This window comes from Oryctolagus cuniculus, chromosome 21 (genome assembly GCF_964237555.1).
Source record: "Oryctolagus cuniculus chromosome 21, mOryCun1.1, whole genome shotgun sequence".
NCBI classification, from domain to species: domain Eukaryota; kingdom Metazoa; phylum Chordata; class Mammalia; order Lagomorpha; family Leporidae; genus Oryctolagus; species Oryctolagus cuniculus.
In genome coordinates, this window is record NC_091452.1 from 10,236,632 (window position 1) to 10,256,068 (window position 19,437).

At 67.3% G+C, this 19,437-nt stretch overlaps 2 protein-coding genes across 2 annotated transcripts; one reads left to right on the plus strand and one right to left on the minus strand.

The window, feature by feature from the left end:
- Positions 1 to 160: 160 nt before the first annotated feature.
- On the minus strand, positions 161 to 14,878 carry DDX54 (DEAD-box helicase 54). Its single transcript, XM_008272276.4, has 20 exons — positions 14,670 to 14,878; positions 12,862 to 12,988; positions 11,015 to 11,085; positions 10,535 to 10,723; positions 10,370 to 10,419; positions 9,588 to 9,629; positions 9,404 to 9,499; positions 8,662 to 8,783; positions 8,492 to 8,553; positions 8,274 to 8,405; positions 6,977 to 7,187; positions 4,659 to 4,793; positions 3,741 to 3,971; positions 3,586 to 3,659; positions 3,081 to 3,272; positions 2,198 to 2,340; positions 1,997 to 2,110; positions 1,613 to 1,717; positions 1,286 to 1,398; positions 161 to 608 (listed from the first exon to the last, which is right to left on the minus strand). Exons 1-20 carry the CDS (start codon positions 14,841 to 14,843, stop codon positions 376 to 378), a joined length of 2,616 nt encoding a protein of 871 aa, XP_008270498.3. The 5' UTR covers positions 14,844 to 14,878; the 3' UTR covers positions 161 to 375.
- Positions 14,879 to 15,094: 216 nt separating this feature from the next.
- RITA1 (RBPJ interacting and tubulin associated 1) lies at positions 15,095 to 18,875 on the plus strand. The gene is made up of 4 exons (XM_002719757.5): positions 15,095 to 15,295; positions 15,447 to 15,524; positions 15,807 to 16,139; positions 17,905 to 18,875. The coding sequence occupies exons 3-4, from the start codon at positions 15,862 to 15,864 to the stop codon at positions 18,410 to 18,412; spliced, it is 786 nt and encodes a 261-aa protein (XP_002719803.2). The 5' UTR covers positions 15,095 to 15,295; positions 15,447 to 15,524; positions 15,807 to 15,861; the 3' UTR covers positions 18,413 to 18,875.
- The last annotated feature ends 562 nt before the right edge of the window (positions 18,876 to 19,437 follow it).

Genomic DNA, 19,437 nt, shown 5'->3' on the forward strand with positions numbered 1-19,437 from the left:
AGGAGGAGCGTGGAGCAGCTGGCGACCCTCTGCTGCCCGCTGCGTGGACTCGCTCACCCCGGAGCCTCCGGGCCTCGTCTGCTCACAGGAGACCCCAGCCAGGCACCCAGCGCGCACACAGCTGGGCTACCCTCCCACCCCGAGTGGCCGGCACGGCAGAGGCGCTGGGGACAGGTTTATTCCACGTCAACTCCACCGGGGGCGAGAACGCAGGGCGAGCCCTGAGCGCGAGGAAGCAGCCGCCGGCGTTGCCGGGGAAGCTCCCGCGCGCCCGCCAGGACCCCAGTCCGGTCTCCAGCGGCCACCCCGGCCTCCTGCTCCTGCAGGGAGCTGCCCCGGCGCCAGGGCCGGGCAGGCGCGGGCGAGGCCGCATCCCTACATCCTCTTCCGCATCTTGCCCTTCTTGGAGGGGGCGCCGCGGCCGAAGGCGCCCTGCCGCAGCTCCTGGGCGCGGCGCCGGTTGCGGGCCGAGAGCTGCTTGAGGCCCCCGCGCTGCAGGAAGCGCATCTTCTGGGCGCGGCGCCGCTGCTTCAGGATCTGCTGCTTGGTCTTGAGCTCGGAGCGCACGCGGCCTGCAGGGCCGCCAGGGGCGCGGGGCTGGGATGCACCTGCCGGGACAGGGATGCGGGGCTGAGGCTTTGGGCGGGCCCGGTGTCTCCTGCTCCCAGAAGCCCCCACTGCGTCGGGCCCTGCTCCTGTCCACTGTGGCCCAGTGGCCCTGCATAATGAGTGTCACAGACAGGAACAGGGAGCTGGGAGGGAGGGAGGGAGGAGGCGGGCAGCGAGAGGGAGAGGAAGTAGGAGCCGGGGACACGGACACGGAGCAGGCCCCGGGCTGCAGGATGCAGGGACGCAGGGGAGAGGCGGTGGCCGGCCCCGGGGGTGCGGAGACAAACAGGGGCTAAGGTCACCCCAGAGAGGCTGGACACAGTCCCAGCCCCTCCCCGGAGGAGACCCCAAGTGGGAGGAGGAGCCCGGGCTCCATTACTGCTCCTGCAGGCCACCTGTCCCCACCTGTAAAATGGGCGTGTTCAGTCTTCTTGCCACGCCCCGCCTCCCCCACTTGTCACGTGTGGGCTGTCCTCACTCAGCAAGTGGGCAGCACCCAAGCTCCAGTCTGCTCAGTCTGCCAAAGGCCCGGCCCACCCCGCGGCCCCGCACCTTGGGTCACGCACTGGCTCCGCCCAGACTGTGAGCGGCTGAGTGGCCCAGGCCGGACCAGGAGGGCAGTGTCTACCCCACGGGCTCAGCTCCGGGGCAGCCCCGTCCCCTAACCCGCTCTCACCTTGGCCGCGGCCTCGCTTCCTGCCCGTTCGCTCAGGGCCTCTCCGGTCAGCTGCCCCTTCGTCCTCGGAGTCGCGATCATCAATTTTCTGTTTCTGTTTCCACTTCTGGTAGCTGGCAAACCGCGCTAAGGACACTCTGGGCTCTGGGCCGCGTGGTGGTGCCCTCGGAGGCCCCTCACCCTGTCCAGGAGACACAGGCCCTCCGGACAGCTCTTGGCCACTGTGTTTGGCCACGCCCCCCCAGGGCTGCACCCGCCCCCCAGTGCCACCTATGGGAGCTGCTGCAGAAGCCTAGGCCCCGCCCCCAGCCATGCCCTCCTGGATACAGGTCCCGCTTGTAGGAGCTGCTGATGTAGCGGCCACTCTCGGTCTTGATCTTCTTCTTGTCCTCCTGCCCCGACTGGCCCACAAACCGCTTCTTCTTCCGGTCCCTGCGGGAGAGGCAGCTGGGGAGACTGGCGGGGAGGGGGAGCGGCACCGCCACCGCCCTGGGCCGCGCAGTAGGCGCTCAGCAAACGCCCCCCGGTCCCGGCCCCTGCTCACCTGAGCCTGCAGCCCAGGGCCTCCGCGAGGGATGCAGGCCCGCCCCACCTCCTCACTCCCCCACTCCGGGCCCCCCGGGCCTGTCTGGACAGCCCGGGCAGCAGCAGGACAGAAGGGGTCAGGCCCCCTGCTGCGCCCATCACCTCCAGGGGCAGCACCGCACTCACCACCTGAGCCTCTGCTGGCCCCGGGTCAGACTCTGTGCTTCGTCCCCCATCAGGTCCAGGACAGCACCAGCCACCTGCTGCTCGAAGGCGCCCCCGGCCCCGCCGACACTCAGGCTGCACGGGGAGGGGCAGATGTGATGGGCAGGCGGGCGGGTGGGGCCCAGCAGCCCCCGCTGTCCCCGGGCCCCGCTGGCCACTCACCCCCGCTCGCTGTCGAAGTCTTTGGGCCGGTAGGGGACGTAGAACTCCTGGTCTCGCTGCCGGGCCTCCTCCCTCCGTCTCTTGGCTCCCCTGTCGGGTCCTGGCCGCCGCCGCTTCCGGCCCACGACCTCCGTGAAGACAGCCTGGCAGACGGAGACTGTCACAGCCGCAGCCCTGGGCAGGCCTGGCACTGACTGGGCGGTGCTGTGGGCCCCCCAGACTCGGCAGGTGGTGGGCCTGCACCCCAGCTCACTTCAGTCCCCCAGGCTGTGACCCTCCGCAGGCCTGGGCTCCCGCTACGCGACGTGCACTGGGCCAGCGCTTCCAGCTGTCCTTCGTGGCTGCCAAACCCTCCGCCAAATGCAACAGGAAAGGCGGCTGTGCCGCTGGAGCTCACCGCCAGCGCCCAGGGACCCTGGCAGCCTGACCCCCTGCCCAGGGCCCTCCTCTGCCCCTTCCCATGTCTGCACTGAGACAGACAATGACCCCGCTGGGGGTCCGGGGGCCCAGGGGGCAGAGCCAAAGCCCCTGGGCTGCAACGCCCCAGGGCACAGCGTTCTGCTGCGGCTGTGGGTGGGGCCACGCATGTCTCGCTGCCACAGGCCTCGGGTGTCCCACGGCAGGGGCCAGGCTGCCTCACACGTGGTGCCCGTGCCCCGCAGGCTCCGAATCCCAAACACCCCTGGCCCAGGGACAGTGACCGTGAGCCATGCCCCAGGCTGCAGGTGAGGAGGCCGGGGCTCAGCCTCCGCTTGATGAGCAGCCAAGCGGGATTCGAACCCTGCACCCACCCCACCCTCTGCCCGAGCACAGCCGCGGGGGGAGCTGGGCTGGCCCACCCTGCCCGGGGTCTGGGCTCCGCGGGGAGCTGGGCTGGCCTTACCTCCACACCTTCCTCCTCCTCCTGCAGCTCCTGCTGCGGGGCCGGGCAGCTGGCGACGGGGCCGGCCGGCCCTTCCTGGCGCTCCTGCCGCCCCTGCTGGAAGCTGGCGATGGCCTTGCGGTCCTTCTGCCGCTTGGCGCGCATCACTTGGCTGCTCGGGTCCCGGCTGGAGGCGTTGATCTCAAAGATGGTCTGTGGGGGGGTCATCAGGTTCTGCGCTGGCCCCCGCCAGGAGCTCTCTGGTGCCACCCCTCCCCCAGGCCCTCTGTGCTCTGCAGCTGACAATGAGAGGGAGGCCCGGGGAGCGTGAGCAACCCGCACGTGGCCACACAGCTGGGAAAGGCCGGGGCTCGGAGCCCCAATGGCGCTGACCACGGTGCTCCCCAGCGCCTGGCCACTCCCACCTTGCCTCGGCTCTGCAGCCTCTCTCAGGCCGAGGGCACCTCGCCCGTGCCTCAGTTTACCCATCTGCAGGTGAGGGGAGATCCCCGCCTGCGCCACTCACCGCCCGGGTGCGGTACTGCTTGATGCCGTCCACCAGCTGCAGCCGCTGCAGCTCCTCCTGCTCGAAGCGGGAGCCTGCAAGAGGGCAGCGTGAGGCCGGGGCAGCCGCGGAGCCCACCATCCCCACCGCCCGCCCCCGCTGCCCGCCACACTCACTGAACAGGGGGTGCAGGCCCAGTGTCGCCAGCTCCAGCTCCTTGGCCCTCTTGATGGACGCGGGGGAGGCCGCGGGGCGCGAGCGCACGTACTGGCGCTGCGCATTGTCAGCCACGCGGCCCAGGCCCCGCAGCTCCAGCCGCGCCTCCAGGGTGTGGCGCAGGCTGCCGTCCTCGTCGTCCACCACGCTCTGCGGCACCCGGCCCAGCACGCCGTCGCCGCCCGCGGGACCTGCGGCCGGCATGGGCCCGGTCACAGGCTGCCCCCGACACCTCCCGGCCAAGATGATGGGGGAGGCATCCCTAATCAGACAGCGGGGTCGAGCCCCTGCCGCCCACGGGGGAGATCCCAGGGAAGCTCCTGGCTCCTGGCCCCGGCCTGGCCCAACCCTGACCACTGACGAAATCCGGGGAGTGAGCCAGGGGGTGGACCATCTCTCTCTCTGCTTCTGCCTAAGTCTTTCAAATTAATAAATTAATTAAAAAAGAAAAAAAAAAGCAAATCGAGGCTACAGCAAGTTAAACTGCACCCTGACCATCACCTGCGCCGGCAAGACAGGGCTCAACCCAGGAGCCGCCGGCGCTGGCTGCGGGTTAATGACACCCTACCGGCACCGTGAGAGCAAGGCGCCAGCGAGGCTCACCATGCGCCCGGCACTGCGCTGAGCGCGACGTCACGCCCCCTACAAACCTGCTGACAGGCTCTCAAGCCCCCTACAGACCCAGCCCAGTGGGCTCTCAAGTTGGACCCCTGTAGGGGCTGGACAGGTGAGAGGCGCAGAGGGGCGGGGCTGCCGCGAGTCAGGGAGCCACAGCTCAGCATCGCCTCTGTGGGCCCCGGGAACCCGGCTCACATCAAGTCCCACAGCCTCCCGGAGCCGGGGCCGGGCTGCGCCCCCGCCCGATGACCTCCACTCACCTGCGGGCTCCTCGTGGGGGCGGGCGAGGGTCAGGGAGCGGCCCAGGAACAGGTGCAGGTCCAGCAGGTAGGGGACTTCTTCCGGGGCCACCAAGGAGTAGGCCGTGCCGCTTCGGCCGGCCCGGGCCACCCGGCCTAGGGGTGGGGATGGTCAAGTTTGAGTAAGAGAATCCCAGCCCAGCACAGGCCCCGGGGGCTGACCTGCAGGGCAGGGCCCGCCACCTCCACGTGTGGACATTCTCCCTGTGGGAGAGTGAGGGGCAGACTCCTGCCCGGGGTGGGGCAGCCCCGACGTCAGCAGCCCCAGGCCGCGGGGCCCCCCAGGGCGGAAGGCCAGGCAACTGGAGGCCCCGCCTGCCTGTGTAAGTGACATTTGGTTGGCACCAGCCCTGTTCCCTTCTGGTAAACGAGAACATTCAGGACTGAAGAACCCCAGCACATCTCCAGTGTGTCACCTGCAGAGGCCAAAGGGTCCCCACACTGCAGCCGTCCCCTGGGGGTCAGGGGGCTGAGCGAGTCCCTTGGGCAGCCTTGGGCCCTGAGCGAGACTCGAGCCACGGTGCCTGGGCGCAGCAGACGGCTCCAAGCACCCCTGGCCTTGGTGTCCCCGCCATGGCCTTCACCCGTGTACACCGGGGCATGAGCCTGCCCCTGACTTTAAAAGCAGGGCTGGGGGCGTGGCGGGCCTGGCCGTGGGCTCCGACTCCACTGGCCGGTCCGTGACCACCCTGGCCGCTGATGCGTGCCCCCTGCCCCCGCCGGGGCTGCCGTGGTGGCAGAGCTGCGGTGGCCCAGTGAGCCCAGGGCCCGGCCGGGTGCCCGTGGCCAGTACGCCCCGCCTTCTGGCTGCTGCGCTGGCTTTTCCAGTTTTGCCAGCACGGCTAAGAGTGGGCTGAGGCGGGTCCCCGGCACCTCGGACCGTGACCTTGGCTGGGGACAGGGTCACTGCTGGCATCACCAGCTGCGGGGAGGCCACGCTGGAGGGCGGGGTCCTACTTGTGCACCTGCGCCTGACACAAAGGGGACATGGGGGGGCTGACACTGGGGGAGGTGGGGAGGAGAGCGAGCGGGGGTGGGGAGACGGCCGCGTGGAGGGAGGGCAGAGACTGAGCCGAGGCTTCCTTAAGCCACGAGGGTCACCGCAGGCAAGGGGGGGCTGGGAGCGGACCCCTCCGGCCTGGCCCGGCCCCACCCACCCTGCCGCCGAGAAGCCCTCCAGACCACCACAGCCCACGGAAAGCAACAGGCAGGGGTGGGTGCTAGGCGGGCAGCGAAGACGCCGCATCCCACGTCGCAGCGCCCGGCTCCCAACTCCCTCTTCCTGCTGGTGCAGGCCCTGGGAGGCGGCTCCCTGCCCCCACGGGAGCCCCGGGCTCGGTTCTATGCTCCCGGCTTCAGCCCCACCCAGCCCAGCCCACCCCCTGCCACCGCAGGCACCTGAACCAGTAGATGGCAGCTTCCTCTCTCTGTGGCTAACAAAACTTTTTTTTTTTTTTTTTTTCTGATTAAAAAGATTTGAAAGGCACAGTGACAAAGAGAGGAGAGACACAGACAGATTTTCCATCTGTGGTTCACCCCAGAGACGGCCTCGCCGCTGGGGCTGGGCCAGGCCAAAGCCAGGAGCCGGGAACTCCATCCAGTTCTCCCACACGGGTGCCGGGGCCCGAGCCCTGGGCCACCTTCTGCTGCTTTCCCAGGCCACAGCAGGCAGCGGGGCGGGAAGTGGAGCAGCCGGGACTCCAGCTGGCGCTCGTGTGGGACGCTGGTGCCGCAGACGGCAGCTTACCCTGCTGTGCCACAGCGACAGCCCCCAACAAGTTTTCTTTAATTAAAAAAAAATCAGGGCCGGCGCCACGGCTCACTAGGCTAATCCTCCGCCTGCGGCGCCGGCACACCAGGTTCTAGCCCCGGTCAGGGCGTCAGATTCTGTCCCGGTTGCCCCTCTTTCAGGCCAGCTCTCTGCTGTGGCCCGGGAGTGCAGTGGAGGATGGCCCAGGTGCTTGGGCCCTGCACCCCATGGGAGACCAGGAGAAGCACCTGGCTCCTGGCTTCTGATCAGCGTAGCATGCCGGCCGCAACGCGCTGGCCATAGGCGCAGTGGGTTAATCCTCCAGCCGCGGGGTTGGCATCCCATCTGAGCGCTGGTTCCAGGCCCGGCTGCTCTCCCAGTCCAGCTCTCTGCTATGGCCTGGGGGCATGGGAGCCTCCCCCCGAGCCAGGTGCGCACGGCGGGCTCCTCACCCACGCGGTGCTATGGCCTGGGGGCGTGGGACCCTCCCCCCGAGCCAGGTGTGCACAGGCCGGCACGGGCTCCTCACCCACGCGGTGCAGGAAGAGCTTGCCCTTGGCGGGGAAGCTGTAGTTGATGACGTTGTCCAGCAGCGGGATGTCCAGGCCCCGGGCGGCCAGGTCCGTGACGATGAGGGCGGAGCACTTGCCGTGCGTGAACTTGGCCAGGTTGATCTTGCGGGCCGTGTGGTCCAGGGCGCTGTAGACGTGGGCGCAGCTCACCCCCTGGGTGGTCAGCAGCTGCTCGGGGCGAGGACGGCAGGGCAGTGAGACCGCGGGCTGTGGGCTGGAACCCGGGGCCCGAGTGCCAGCTGCATCCGTGGGGGCTACAGGCGTCCCTGGGGAGGCAACGAGGGCCACGGCTCCCTCCCTGGCGGAGACCACAAGCCCCGTCCCGCTGTCGCGGACGCCTCCACAGGCTGAGCCTGACGGCCCCTGGGCATGCGCGCTGTGGAGGGTCAGCGCACGAGCACGGTGCGGTGCTGAGGCGGGAACGCGCCTCACTGTCAGCGCTCACGGCTCCGCCCCCTGCTGGCGACCCCAGTGGCTGCACAGAGCAGGTGCAGTGAGCGGCGCCAGGTGTGGCTGGCCAACGCGGGGCGCCAAGCGGGCAGGGCACGCACGGGCTCTGGGCCTCCCCAGGCTTTGATCTGGCCGTGGGCCACGCGGGTGCGCACCCCTGAACAGCGGACAGGCCCCTCCCACAGCTTACGGCACTGAACATGAATAGCTACCGAAAAATGCCAGGCTGGCTGGACGCCTCACAGAGGCCTGGGTCAGAGGGGACAGAGACGAACCGACCCTGGCCCCGAGCTGGTGACAGCTGCGCCCGCACACGGGCAGCGGGCGCTCACGACACCACCCAGCACAATCAGTCAGCTAAGCAAGCTGATCCCAGTACCGTGCGGGGGACGCGGGTGCCTCCACCACACGGCTCAACGCCTGCTCCCTGGCAGCATTTTCTCATGTTCGTGTGTTTGAGACTTTTCATAATAAAAAATAGAGTACGAGGAGGAAGGGAAAATCATTATAGTCTTAGAATTCCACGGACTACTTGAATCTGTTAACAACTAAAAAACTAAAAATTAAGAAATAAAAGACCAGAAGTCTTGAGCCCAGGTCCATGTTACAGTCTGGTGCTGCCCTCTGGTGGCCACACACGGAACTGCAGCCCGAAGCTCCAGGTGTGGGTCCCACCCAGGGCCGGGGGTAGTGCCCAGCCCGGCCCCTGCCCACCTCAGTGAGGTACTCAGCGTGGTGCCCAGCCCGGCCCCTGCCCACCTCGGTGAGGTACTCAGCGTGGTGCCCAGCCCCGCCCCTGCCCACCTCGGTGAGGTACTCGGCGTGGTGCTTCGTGGCCACAAACACCACCGTCTGGTCCTGGGGCCGCACCACGTTGCGCAGCAGGTGGAGCAGCACGGCGGCCTTGGTGTCCTCGCGCACCAGGAAGTAGGAGGTCTGTGGGGAGAGGGGCCCGGAGCGTGGGTCCCCAGGGCCCCCAGGGCCCCAGACCCCACCCGGGAAAGGGCCAAGCGCAGCCTCACCTTGAGCTGCTCGTTGAGCTTGGCGTCCACGTCCAGGCGGATGAGCACGGGCTCCGTGAGGCCTGTGGGGGAGGGGGGAAACACGAGGGGGCAGGGGGGTCACTGAGCGACAAGGCCCCCCAAGTCCCCACCCTGCGTCAGTCACAGGCCCCCTCCCCCAGCCTGCTCACCTGCCCGGGCGAACTCCACCAGCAGCTTGGGCAGCGTGGCGGAGAACAGCACCGTCTGGTGGCCCCCGGGGAGGCGGCCGATGATCTCCTGCAGCTGCTCGGCGAACCCCATCTCGAAGAGCCTGGGGGGGGGGGCAGAGGGGCCTCCTGCAGGGCTCTGGGGCACAGCGCCAAGCCGCCACTCGGGACGCCCATGTCCCACACCGGCGCCCGCTCCAGTCCCGGCTGCTCCTCTCCCGTCCAGCTCCCTGCTAACGCGCCCGGGAGGCAGCAGCAGACGGCCGAGTGCTTGGGCCCCTGCACCGCACCGCCTCACCCTACACATAACGACGGCGGGAGCCGGGACCCTCAGTCTCAGCCTTGTTTCTAAGAAACTGGTCGAAATCACCCAGAGCAGCCCTCGCTGTGGGCCAGGCGAGGCTCTAAGCACTGGATGGAGTCGATGCCTTCCCAAGGGACGGCGGCTCCGTGACACCCGCTGGGCAAGGAGGCAGCCAAGACCCAGACAGCCCAGAGGCCGCACGCTACGGACCGAGGCGGCAGAGCTGGCGTCTGATCCCACGGGCCGAGCGCGACGCGGGCTGCTCTGACGCTACCTCTGAACTCTTAGTTGTCTTATTCTTCTCAATGTTCCTCACACACACAGCAGGAGAGCGCGCTGGCACCGCCCGCACCCACCTTGGCCACGCAGGTCGGCCTGCCTGGCACGGCCTCCTCCCGGCCGCCCCTCCCCCCTCCTCACCTGTCGGCTTCGTCAAACACCACGTACTCCACACTCTGCAGCTTCAGGTTCATCTCCACGGCCACGTGCACCAGCCGCCCGGGAGTAGCAATGATTCTGCGAGGGGGTGTGACGGCCAGGGTCACCGCTCAGCCACTGGCCCCGCGGGGAGGGGTCCCTGGCACCACCCCCGCTCCACACTCACATGTCAGGGTTCTCGTGCAGGGCCGCAAACTGGTCTTCCATTCTGGGGAGGAGAAGGGGCTCAGGGTGACGGAGCAGGCCTCCCGGGCCTCCCGGCGACCCCAGCGACCGCGTGCCCGGCCCAGGAACAGGCCCAGCTCAGGGACAGAGGGAAGGCTAGAGCCGAAGCACCGGGCACAGGCACGGCCCTGACAGGACGTTCAAGGGGAACACACAGGGGCGTCGCCACTACAGAGAGAGCCCCGAGGGGCGGAGTCACCCACAGGCCCGCCCCCTTTCTCGGTCCAGCCGGCGACAAGGCTGCCTTTGCTGCGCAGCGCCCCCTATCAACGAGCCCCGGAGTGGCCGCCCCGGCCAGGTTGGCTCCCTGCGCCGTGGCGGGCTCTGCCCCGACTGCTCTGGGGCTCACGTCCCCGGTGTCACTCCTCTGGGACTCTCAGGGCCACCTGGAGGGGCCAGAATCCTGGGCCAGGCCTCGCCTGGGACGGTGACAAACCACAGGGCAGGAAACCGTAAGGGCAAAGCCGTCTCAGAACCGAGTGCCGGCGACGGTGGCATCGGAGGGGGCCGAGGAAGGGGCCGCCCCTCGGCGGGGGAGGGGGGTTCTGGTCCTGGCTGCACCGTGGGAGCGCCGCAGGCTCAGGGACGCGGGGACAGCAAACGACAGGCCCTGCGGACGGGAGCTTTGCAAACAAGGCCCAGCCGCTGTGCGCTCTGAGCAAAGCACGTGTGGGCCCCTGCGCACGAGGCACGGCGGTGGCTGCGGCACCAGGGGGTGCTTACTTGTCCCCACCGAGGATCAGGGCGGTCTTGAGGCCGGTGAACTTGCCCAGCTGTGGGGAGAGAGAGGGACAGAGACTATGATGGAGCCCGGCCCGGGTCGCCCTCCCCAGCTGCCCCGTCCTGGCCTGCCACCCCCCCACCCCGAGGTGCCCCACCCCACTGCACCTCCTTGGTGAACTTCAGGGTCTGTAGGGCCAGCTCCCGTGTGGGCGAGAGGATGAGCGCGCGGGCCCCAGTCTGGGCACTGCGGGCCTTGAGCCGCTCGAACATGGGCAGCAGGAAGCAGGCCGTCTTGCCGCTGCCCGTCCGGGCCATGGCCACCACGTCCTTGCCGTCCAGGATCACGGGGATGGTCTGCCGGGGCGCAGACAGGGAGAGCGTCAGAGGGGAACGGCGGAGCCCAGGGAGGGGCGGGGCCGCCACCCAGCCCTGACCCCACCCCGCCCACCGCAGGAAGGGCTCCGTGTCTGAGGACAACACCGTGCACCCGCCAGCTGCCCAGGCACGGGCTCAGCAGTGGGAGGTACACAGTGGGGGCGGGGGGAGGGGTTCCCCAGGGCTGATCCCCGCGCTGGGCCCGACTCTGGCCCATGTGAGGGGTGGCTGCGTGGGGCCCAGCCGCGCACCCGCCAGCTGGGCGCTCACCTTCCTCTGGATGGGCGTGGGCACCTTGTAGCCTTTCTTCATGACGCCTCTGAACACCGGGTAGCTCAAGCCTGAGACAGACACAGCGGTCAGGCGCACAGCAGGGGACACGGCCCAGACAAGTGACCGCTGCGTCAACAGGTGGAACACGGACAAACTAGGAAGTGAAGGCACGGATGACTCGGCAGACAGGCCTCCCGACGCGAGCCCTGGCTGCGTTCTGATATGAACACACTGTGAGGTACAAGTGGGGCTGCGCTGGGCACGGTGGGCTGGGCCGCCGCCTGCAGTGCCCATGTGCCACAGGGCACCGATGCAGGTCCTGGCTGCTCCATTTGCAATCCAGCTCCCTGCTAAGGCACCTGGGAAAGCAGTGGAGGATGGCCCAGGGCTCGGGGCCCTGCACCCGCGTGGGAGACCTGGGTCAAGCTCCTGGCTCTTAGCTTCGGCCTGGCCAGCCCCGGCTGTTGAAGCGTTTGGGGAGTAAACAGACGGATGGAAGATCTCTTTCTGACTCTTTTTTCAAATAAATAAATCAATCCTTAAAAATACTAAGGGCCAGCACAGTGGGCTAAGCTGCTGCCTGCGGTGCCTGCATACCATAAGGGCGCCAGCTCGAGTCCTGGCTGCTCCGCTTCCAATCCAGCTCTCTGCTGGCCTGGGGAGATGGCCCAAGTGCTTGGGCCCCTGCACCCACGTGGCAGACCCAGAGGAAGCTCCTGGCTCCTGGCTTCAGCCTGGCCCAGCCCAGCTGTTGCAGCCATCTGGGGAGTGAGCCAGTGGATGGAAGACCTCTCTCTCTCTCTCTCTCTCTCTCTCTCCCCCTCTAACTCTGCCTTTCAAGTAAATAAATAAACCTTTAAAAATAAGCAAAGTACATGTATGTATACATGTATCCATACACGTTTGTATATAATTTTTCCCATTTTGTTTGAAAGAGAGACGGGGAGAGTGGGAGAGAGAGACCCCTTCCGCCTCTGGTTCACCCCCAAAGTGCTGCACTCGCTCGGGCTGGGCCGGCCAAAGCCAGGAGCGGGGAACATCATCCGGGTCTCCCGCTTAGGGGCGGACACCCAGCTCCTCGAGCCACCGCTGCTGTCTCCCAGAGCGCAGGGTGGCAGGCAGCTGGACTCAGCCAGGTGCGCTGCCGCGGGCCGTGGGCCTCCGAGCAGGGCCCTAACTGCTGCGCCACACACCCAGCCCTGAACACTCTTAACGCTGTCACGAGACAGGGGCCGGCCCCGTGGCGCAGCAGGTAAATCCGCAACCTGTGACGCCGGCATCCTGTGTGAGCGCCGGTTCGAGTCCCGGCTGCTCCACTTCCAGTCCAGCTCCCTGCTGTGGCCTGGGGAAGCAGCAGAGGATGCCCAAGTCCCTGGGCCCCTGCACTGCGTGGGAGACCCAGAGAAGCTCCTGGCTTCAGTCTGGCCCAGCCCAGGCTGGGGAGTGAACCAACCGGTGGATGGAAGATTTTTCTCTTTCTCTCTCTGTAACTCTGCCTTCCAAATACTAAAAAAACAGAGTAAATCTCTTGAAAACAAAGCCCAATCAAGTGCTCAGGCCACCCTAGAAAGGTCTCCTCTTCCTTTCCACGTACATTCTGCTCCGGCCGCACCGCGTGGGCCGCAGCACGGGTCCGGCTTTGTGCGCAGCCAGCGCTGCCCCGACACCAGCCGCCTGCCCCTTCCCACGGCTGCGGGGCCCTGTGCACGTGGTCAGCCCGCAGCAGCCAGCTCCCCAGAGGCCTGCGCTGAGCACTGTCCTGTGGCCCTCCCCAGGAGGTCCTGGATGCCTGCCACCTCAGGGCACGGCGCACGGCGGCCCCGGGGCACGGCCTGCTCGCTCACCCATGGACTGGAAGCCTCCGGACTTCTTCTTCCGCTGCTGGGCCCGCACCATCTGCCGGGTGTCCAGCTCCAGGTCCGGGGCGCACTCCGGGGCGGGGAAGGTGGGCAGGGCTCTGCCGGGCCCCAGCTGGGAAGGAGGAACAGCGACCGTCACCCCCAGACCGCGTGGCTGCCGTGCTCAGAGGCGCTCCTGGGACCGGCGGGCCAGGGCAGGCGCTCAGAGCGGGCGGGTCTCTGTCACCTGCCGGCGGTGAGACCCGCGCCTGGAGGAAGGCGACCGTGTGACAGCCTGGGCCTCGACGGGAGGGTCGAGGCTTCGGCGCCCGCACAGGCCTGGCAGCACCGCCGGCACCCTCTCACTATGGCTGCCTCTCGTTCAAGGCCGTCACGCAGAGCCAAGGATCTGAGGGGCACCAGGTTTCCCAAGCTGCCCAGCCCCTCCCGCCCCACCCACCCACCCATCACCTGACCCTCCTCTCCTGGGCCCGGCCTCTCCCTGCACCCAGGACCCAGCTAGACCTAACCCGGATGCCTCCTCTGAGAGGCCTTCCTGGGTTGCGGGGCCGTGGTTCACCATCAGGGCGGGAATCACCCCGCTTCACCCCACAGCGGCTCCGCGAGGAGGGCGTGGGCGCTGTGTGTTACGGAGGCGGGAGCGGAAGTGACTCCGGAGGGCGCATCGCCAGCAGCGAGGGGGTCAGAGACTCGAGCTCCGGCTTCGGGATCCACATTCCTTCCCCCAGGACCCCTGACCCCCGCCACGACCCTCCGGGTCAGAGCCCAGCCCGCCTTGTGCAATGGGTGAGCTAAGAGGTGTTCATGTCTTATAGAGCTACTCAAAAAAAGGGGGGGGGGGGACCAGACACGGACGACAGTGACCTCACCTGGCCCCCGGCAGGGGGACGCACCCAGGCCCAGCCCCACTGCCTGAGCCAGGCCGCCTCCTCTCTGGGGCACCTGCGGCCACAGCCCCGCACAGGCTGGAAACTGAGGCACGGGGCGGCACAAGGCTGGGCAGGACCCGACGCCGGGCTGGGCTGAAGCCCACACTTACTGCCCCCGACCTCCATGTGCTGGTCCCTCCTCACCATCTCTGCTCTGGTGGGACCCCTGAGCGCCTGGCGCTGGCCCTGCCAGAGTGGGGAAGCCCCGCGGCGCGGCCCTGCCTCTTCCCCCAGGCACCCATGCCCCTGCCGGGCGGGCACAGCTCTCCGGCCCTCGGGGCTTCACACCTGCCAAACACCCGCCCACCCCCATTTGCGTGGATCTGTCACTCAACAGTGCAAAGGTCCCAGGCTTCGGACCCAGACCACCCGGGCTTGAATCTGCTGTTCCAGTCGTAAGCCGAGGTCATGCTCAGGTTTCGTAACCCCTCTCGGCCTCGATTTCCCCTCTGGGAAATGGGGGTTCCAGTACTTAGGGTTAACGTGAGGGAGCCCGGCACAAGCGTACAGGACCGACTGCTTAATTTAATGGTACTTTCTCAGGGACTTGGGGACGCCACTGGCTCAAACCACCCGCCCCTTCCTCCCCGAGACTCCCCAAACTCTCCCAAGTCGGGTGTCCGCACCCGCACTTTTCATTGGACGAGCGGGCACTCGGATACGCCCCCTGGCAGGAGGTAGCCAATGAGGGGAGCGCGACCAGAGCCAGCCGGAGGCCGGCAGGCCGGGTCCCTGGGAGCCGCCGGACCCGGGGGGCGACACGTGCCCGGGCTGGCCGAGCCCACTCCCCAGCTCGGGGAACCGAGCCGCGGGGTGCTGCCCGGAGCCCGGGCCCCGCCGTTGTGTCCCACCTCGCGCTCCCACCTTACGGGCCCGGGCGTCATCTTCCGCCTGGATCTCAAACTCGCCGTCCTCCGAGTCGCTGTCGCGGGCCTGGGAGGCCGCGTCTCGGCGCTTCCGGAGCCCCTTCTTCTTCCTCCACTGCGCCATGGCGGGTCGCGACCGAGGTCCGGCCGCCGTGCGCCTGCCGGCCGCCATGCGGGACCCAGCTCCCGGAACCCGGAAGTGGGCGGAGTCTGTGGAACGAACCAACTGCGCAGCCGGGGTGGGGGTGCGCCGCGGCCACGGGCCACGGAGCCACGCAGCCTCGGACGCGCGCGCCGCCCGCCAGCGGCCGCCGGAGGCCTAGGCCACCCGCGCCCGCCCGCTCCCGGCCGGTGCGACGTGCCCAGCTCCCGCGCTTCGGGGAGAGGGGAGCAGGGGAGCGCGGCTCCTCCCGGGCCGCTGATGGGCCGGGCCACGGAGAGCGCGCCGTGGCTGCTGCGCGTGCCCCGGGCTGCTCGCTAGGCCGCTGCTGCCCGGGGTCGCCGCGGTGGGGTCCTGGGCCCGGGGGACCCCTGGGATGCGCCGAGCGCCGCCGGGGACCCGCCGCAGAGTCCGGGCCCTGGAGCGAGGGCGGTGTTGCGCCGCCCGCGGGCCGGGGAGCTCAGGTGCGGGGACCTGCGGCGTCGGTTCGTGGGCTGTGAGTCTGCTGGCCAAGCGCACGGTCCTCGGGTTCGCCTCTGCTTCCCCCGCTTCAGCTTTCTAGGTGCGGCCTGCGCGCGGCGCTTCTTCTAAAGCCTCGGTTTTGTGATCCTGCAGATGGGCGCGTCCGGAGCTACTTCGCGGCGCTTTGGCGAGGATTAACTGGGACTATGCCTGCCAAGCTGCTGGCGCGAGGTAGGCGTGGGGTCGGGTGGACGGCTGCCCGTCTCCCCTCCGTACCCCCGGCCCGCCCGTGTCTGCTGAGCGCATCCTGTTTCCGGAAGTGCCCGTCTGTTTATTCGCTACACCTTGGACAGCGGCACCCCTTTCCCCAGCGTGACAACCGAAAACAAACGAAACGCCCCCGGGCTGGCACGCCCCTCGGGCCGCGCGGTCCGGGCAGAGCCAGGCCTTCTGGCCTTGTCCGGGAGCCCTGCTGTTGGCTCAGCTCGGCCTCCCTGACCCCCTCTCGCGCAGGGAGCCCTGGAGGCGGGGCCTGGCACACCTGCCGTCGCCCGGGACTGTGGCCAGCATGAAGCCCCCGGAGGAGCTGGCCGCCGGCGGGATGCAGACCCTCCGCCCTCAGCGCCGAGGCCGGCTCAGGGCCAGGCCGTCCTATGTGGATGAGACGCTGTTTGGCAGGCCTGCGGGCACCCAGCTTCGCCCACCAGATTTTGACCCACCCTGGGTGGTGAAGGAGAAGGCCGGCCCAGCCAGAGGAGTGGGCGCGGCAGCCCAGGGGAGCTGTGAGACCACCGCGGCCAAGGGCGCTGCCTCCACCCTCACGCCCAAGAAGAAGAATAAATACAGGTGAGGGGCTGGGGAGACGCACCTGTGTTCCTGTTGCAGCCCGACCTTGACCTCGCCGCGCTCCGTGCGGAAGACAGGACCAGGGATCCTCCCTGGTAGGACTGGTGAGGGGGGACAGATGAGTGGGGGGCACAGGAACCCAACACTGGACAAGGCAGCAGCCATGCCCGGGGGCAGGAGGTGAGGTCCCAAGCCCCCAGTGCAGACGGGGTGCGAGGCCCGGGGGTGGGGTCTCTGGGACAACCGAGATTTGCGATGGACCCACGGAGCCGTGAGCGCGTGGGCGGCCCGGATTTCAGCAGGTGGTTTTGAAAGTGGGTCTTGCTGCGTTTTCGCGGGCAGTTTCAAAAACCGGAAGTTGCTGAGAGGTCGTTGTCTAATTCCGTTCCCGGGATTATTTCTGATCTGAGTCTGGAGGGAGGTGTCTGGTCTTGAGCCACAGGTTTTTTGTTTGTTTGTTTGTTTTTGTTTTTGTTTTTGTTTTTAATTGTCACCGGGGGTTTGAACAAAAACTCAGCAGGCTGATAGGTTGGTGAGTGCAGACTGCCATAACCAAACGCCACAGCTTTACGCGGTCCAGGCTCGGTCCAGGTTCGGGGCAGGCTGGATCCAGGCTCAGTCCAGGCTCGGTCCAGGTTCGGGGCAGCACAGCTGTGGGGGCTGTGAGTCCAAAGCCGGGGTGCTGGCAGCCTTGCTCAGCCTTGCTTTCTCCCGGGCCTTAGCTCTGGGCTTGCACATCCAAGCGTGATGGCCCTGGCGGGGAGGTGACGGCCACCCCCCTGCTCACTCGCAGGTGGGGCACAGACACCTTGGGACCATCAGACACAGGCGTCAAAACCGGGTGGCCAAAGGCCGTCCTCCCAAAGACGCGCAGTGCGCGACGGGAGCACTTTCAGTCCTGGCCAGAACTCACCAGGCCTGGCCTGGCGCCCTGTAGCTGGGCTCTGACTATTTGCTGGATTAATGATAATAAAAACTTCATAATTGCCGAAAGATTCTCATTAAAGATGAGAGCCTGCTGAAGCTCAGGCCGTCACGCGGATCCTTGGTTGACTCCGGTCTCTGCCGCGGTCTTGCCGTGGGGCCCGCGTCTCCTGCCCTGTACTACGGGGCCCATTTGGATGTGCACGTCCTGAGAAATGGTGCGGTAAGGCAGGTGACGCGCCGAGGCCCGGGACTGTGGAAGTGCACACACTGCACATTTAAAAAGCTCCTCTGGGGGAGGGGCCCGGCCGGCTTCGTCATGGGCTCAAGCTGCTGCGCGGGGCCGCGGGACGGCAGAGGGGTTAGCGGACAAGGCCTCCAGGAGCAGCAGGAAACCATAAAGACTATGGTTAGATTGATGGGGACTCTCGGTTGCAAGTGACAGAAAAAACTGGCTTGAGCAGCAAAAGGGCATTTGGGGCTCAAACTGCCGCTGGGGCTGTCGGTGCCGCCTCCCCCTGCATCTCCCAGGTCCCCGGGACAGGCGAGATGGCCACAGACTGTCAGCTTAGCACAGGGCAACTCTGGGTGGCAGCCTGGGACAGACCTAGGTCATGTGGCCTCCTCTGGACCAATCAGTGTGGCCAGGGGGATGGAATATGCAAATTGGCAGGGCATGGGGGTCAGGATGCAGGGGGCCGGGGCGGTTCTTGGGGAAGCAGCAGGAGCGAGGGGTCCCCAGGAACCTGAGAGGCCTGGGTGTCCCTGTGGGCGCCGGGTTGGGTGGCAGGGGCCCCTCGGGACACAGTGCCGCCCCCTGCCTTTCTCTCCCCTCGGCCAGGCTGCTCAGCCACACCCCGTCTCACTGCGACGAGTCACTCTTTGGCCGGCGATGTGAAGGCAGCAGCTGGGAGGCCCCGTGGACAGAGAAGGGGAACACCGCGAAACTCCACGCGCTCCTCTGGACGCCGCCACCGACCCCCAGGGGCAGCCAGTCACCCCGCCCCAGGGAGACCCCGCTGCGAGCCGTCCACCCGGCTGCTGCCCCGGAGACCAAGCCCAGGGAGGTGGCAGACTCCAGGAGGCGGTCCCTGGGCGGCGAGGGCTCCCCACGCCCCCCGGGGCGGGCACGCTCCCAGTCCCTCACTCTCCTCAGCGTGCCCAGTCCTGGCCCCCCGACTACCCGTGCCCCGCCCACACGTGAGCCCCGGGACCCCAGGCCGCCTGCGTCTGGGGTGACTTTCCGGAGCCCGCTGGTGACGCCCAGGGCTCTCTCCGTCAGTGTTTCAGTGCCAGCGACCCCCCGACGAGGGGCAGAGACCCAGAAACCAAAGCCCCCTTGGAGATGAGGGCCTCTCGTGGCTGGGGTCATCCCGGTAGACCAGCAGCACAGCCTGGGTCACCCGCAGGCATGGGAGAAGCCCCCGGGACCAACCAGCCCTGCTTACCCCTGCTGCTTCACCCCAGCGTGTACTGGGGGCCATCCTTGGAGAGGCCTCTCTCCCGCTCTGTGCCAGCCTCACTCAAAACCAGTGCCAGCCCAGGGCCCTGCCTCCTCTCCATCCGCCAGGCGGTTCTGCGGCCCAGTGTGCACACCTGTGTGGGGTGCCTGTTCCCTGTCCGTCCCTCGAGTCGAGCTTCCCGCTGAGGATTCCTTTCCAGCTGTCCAGTGGCCTCCGAGGGCTTCCCGGGCTGTGCGGGGACCCCAGGGAGCGCGGGAGCACCGGGGGGATGCGTGGGTGAACACGTTCCGTTTTAGCAATCATGTATTTATGTTCATGTAGTAAATACATCGGCAGCACAGCAAAGCCATAGGTGCTTGTAGTTTTTTCTCTCCCCATTAGGCCTTTTTTGGAACTGAATCGATTTAAGTAACGAAGTTACAGAACGCCCACTGCTCGCATGGGGAAGGGGCAAGCTGGGCGGGGCCTGGCTTCTTTGTTCCTTCCGTGTTCAGCCAGAGCTGCTGCCTAGTAGGTCAGCTGGTTCCTCCCTGAGCTCAGAATGTAGACCGCACTGAACTGGTTTGTGTGTGTTTTTTAAAGATTTTTTTGTTTGAAAACCAGAGTTACAGAGAGAGTCTTCCGTCTGCTGGTTCACTCCCCAGATGGCCACAACAGCTGGGGCTGAGCCAGGCCAAAGCTAGGAGCCTGGACCTCCATCCGTGTCTCCCAAGTGAGTGGCAGGGGCCCAAATACTTGGGCCATCTTCCGCTGCTTTCCCAGGCGCATTGTTAGGGAGCTGAATTGGAAGTGGAGCAGCCAGGACTCGAACCGGCTCCCACACGGGAGGCTGGCATCGCAGGCAGCAGCTTAACCCACTGCAGCACAATGTGGGCGCGTTTGTCTTGGGAGGACTGAAAAGTGGCTTCGAT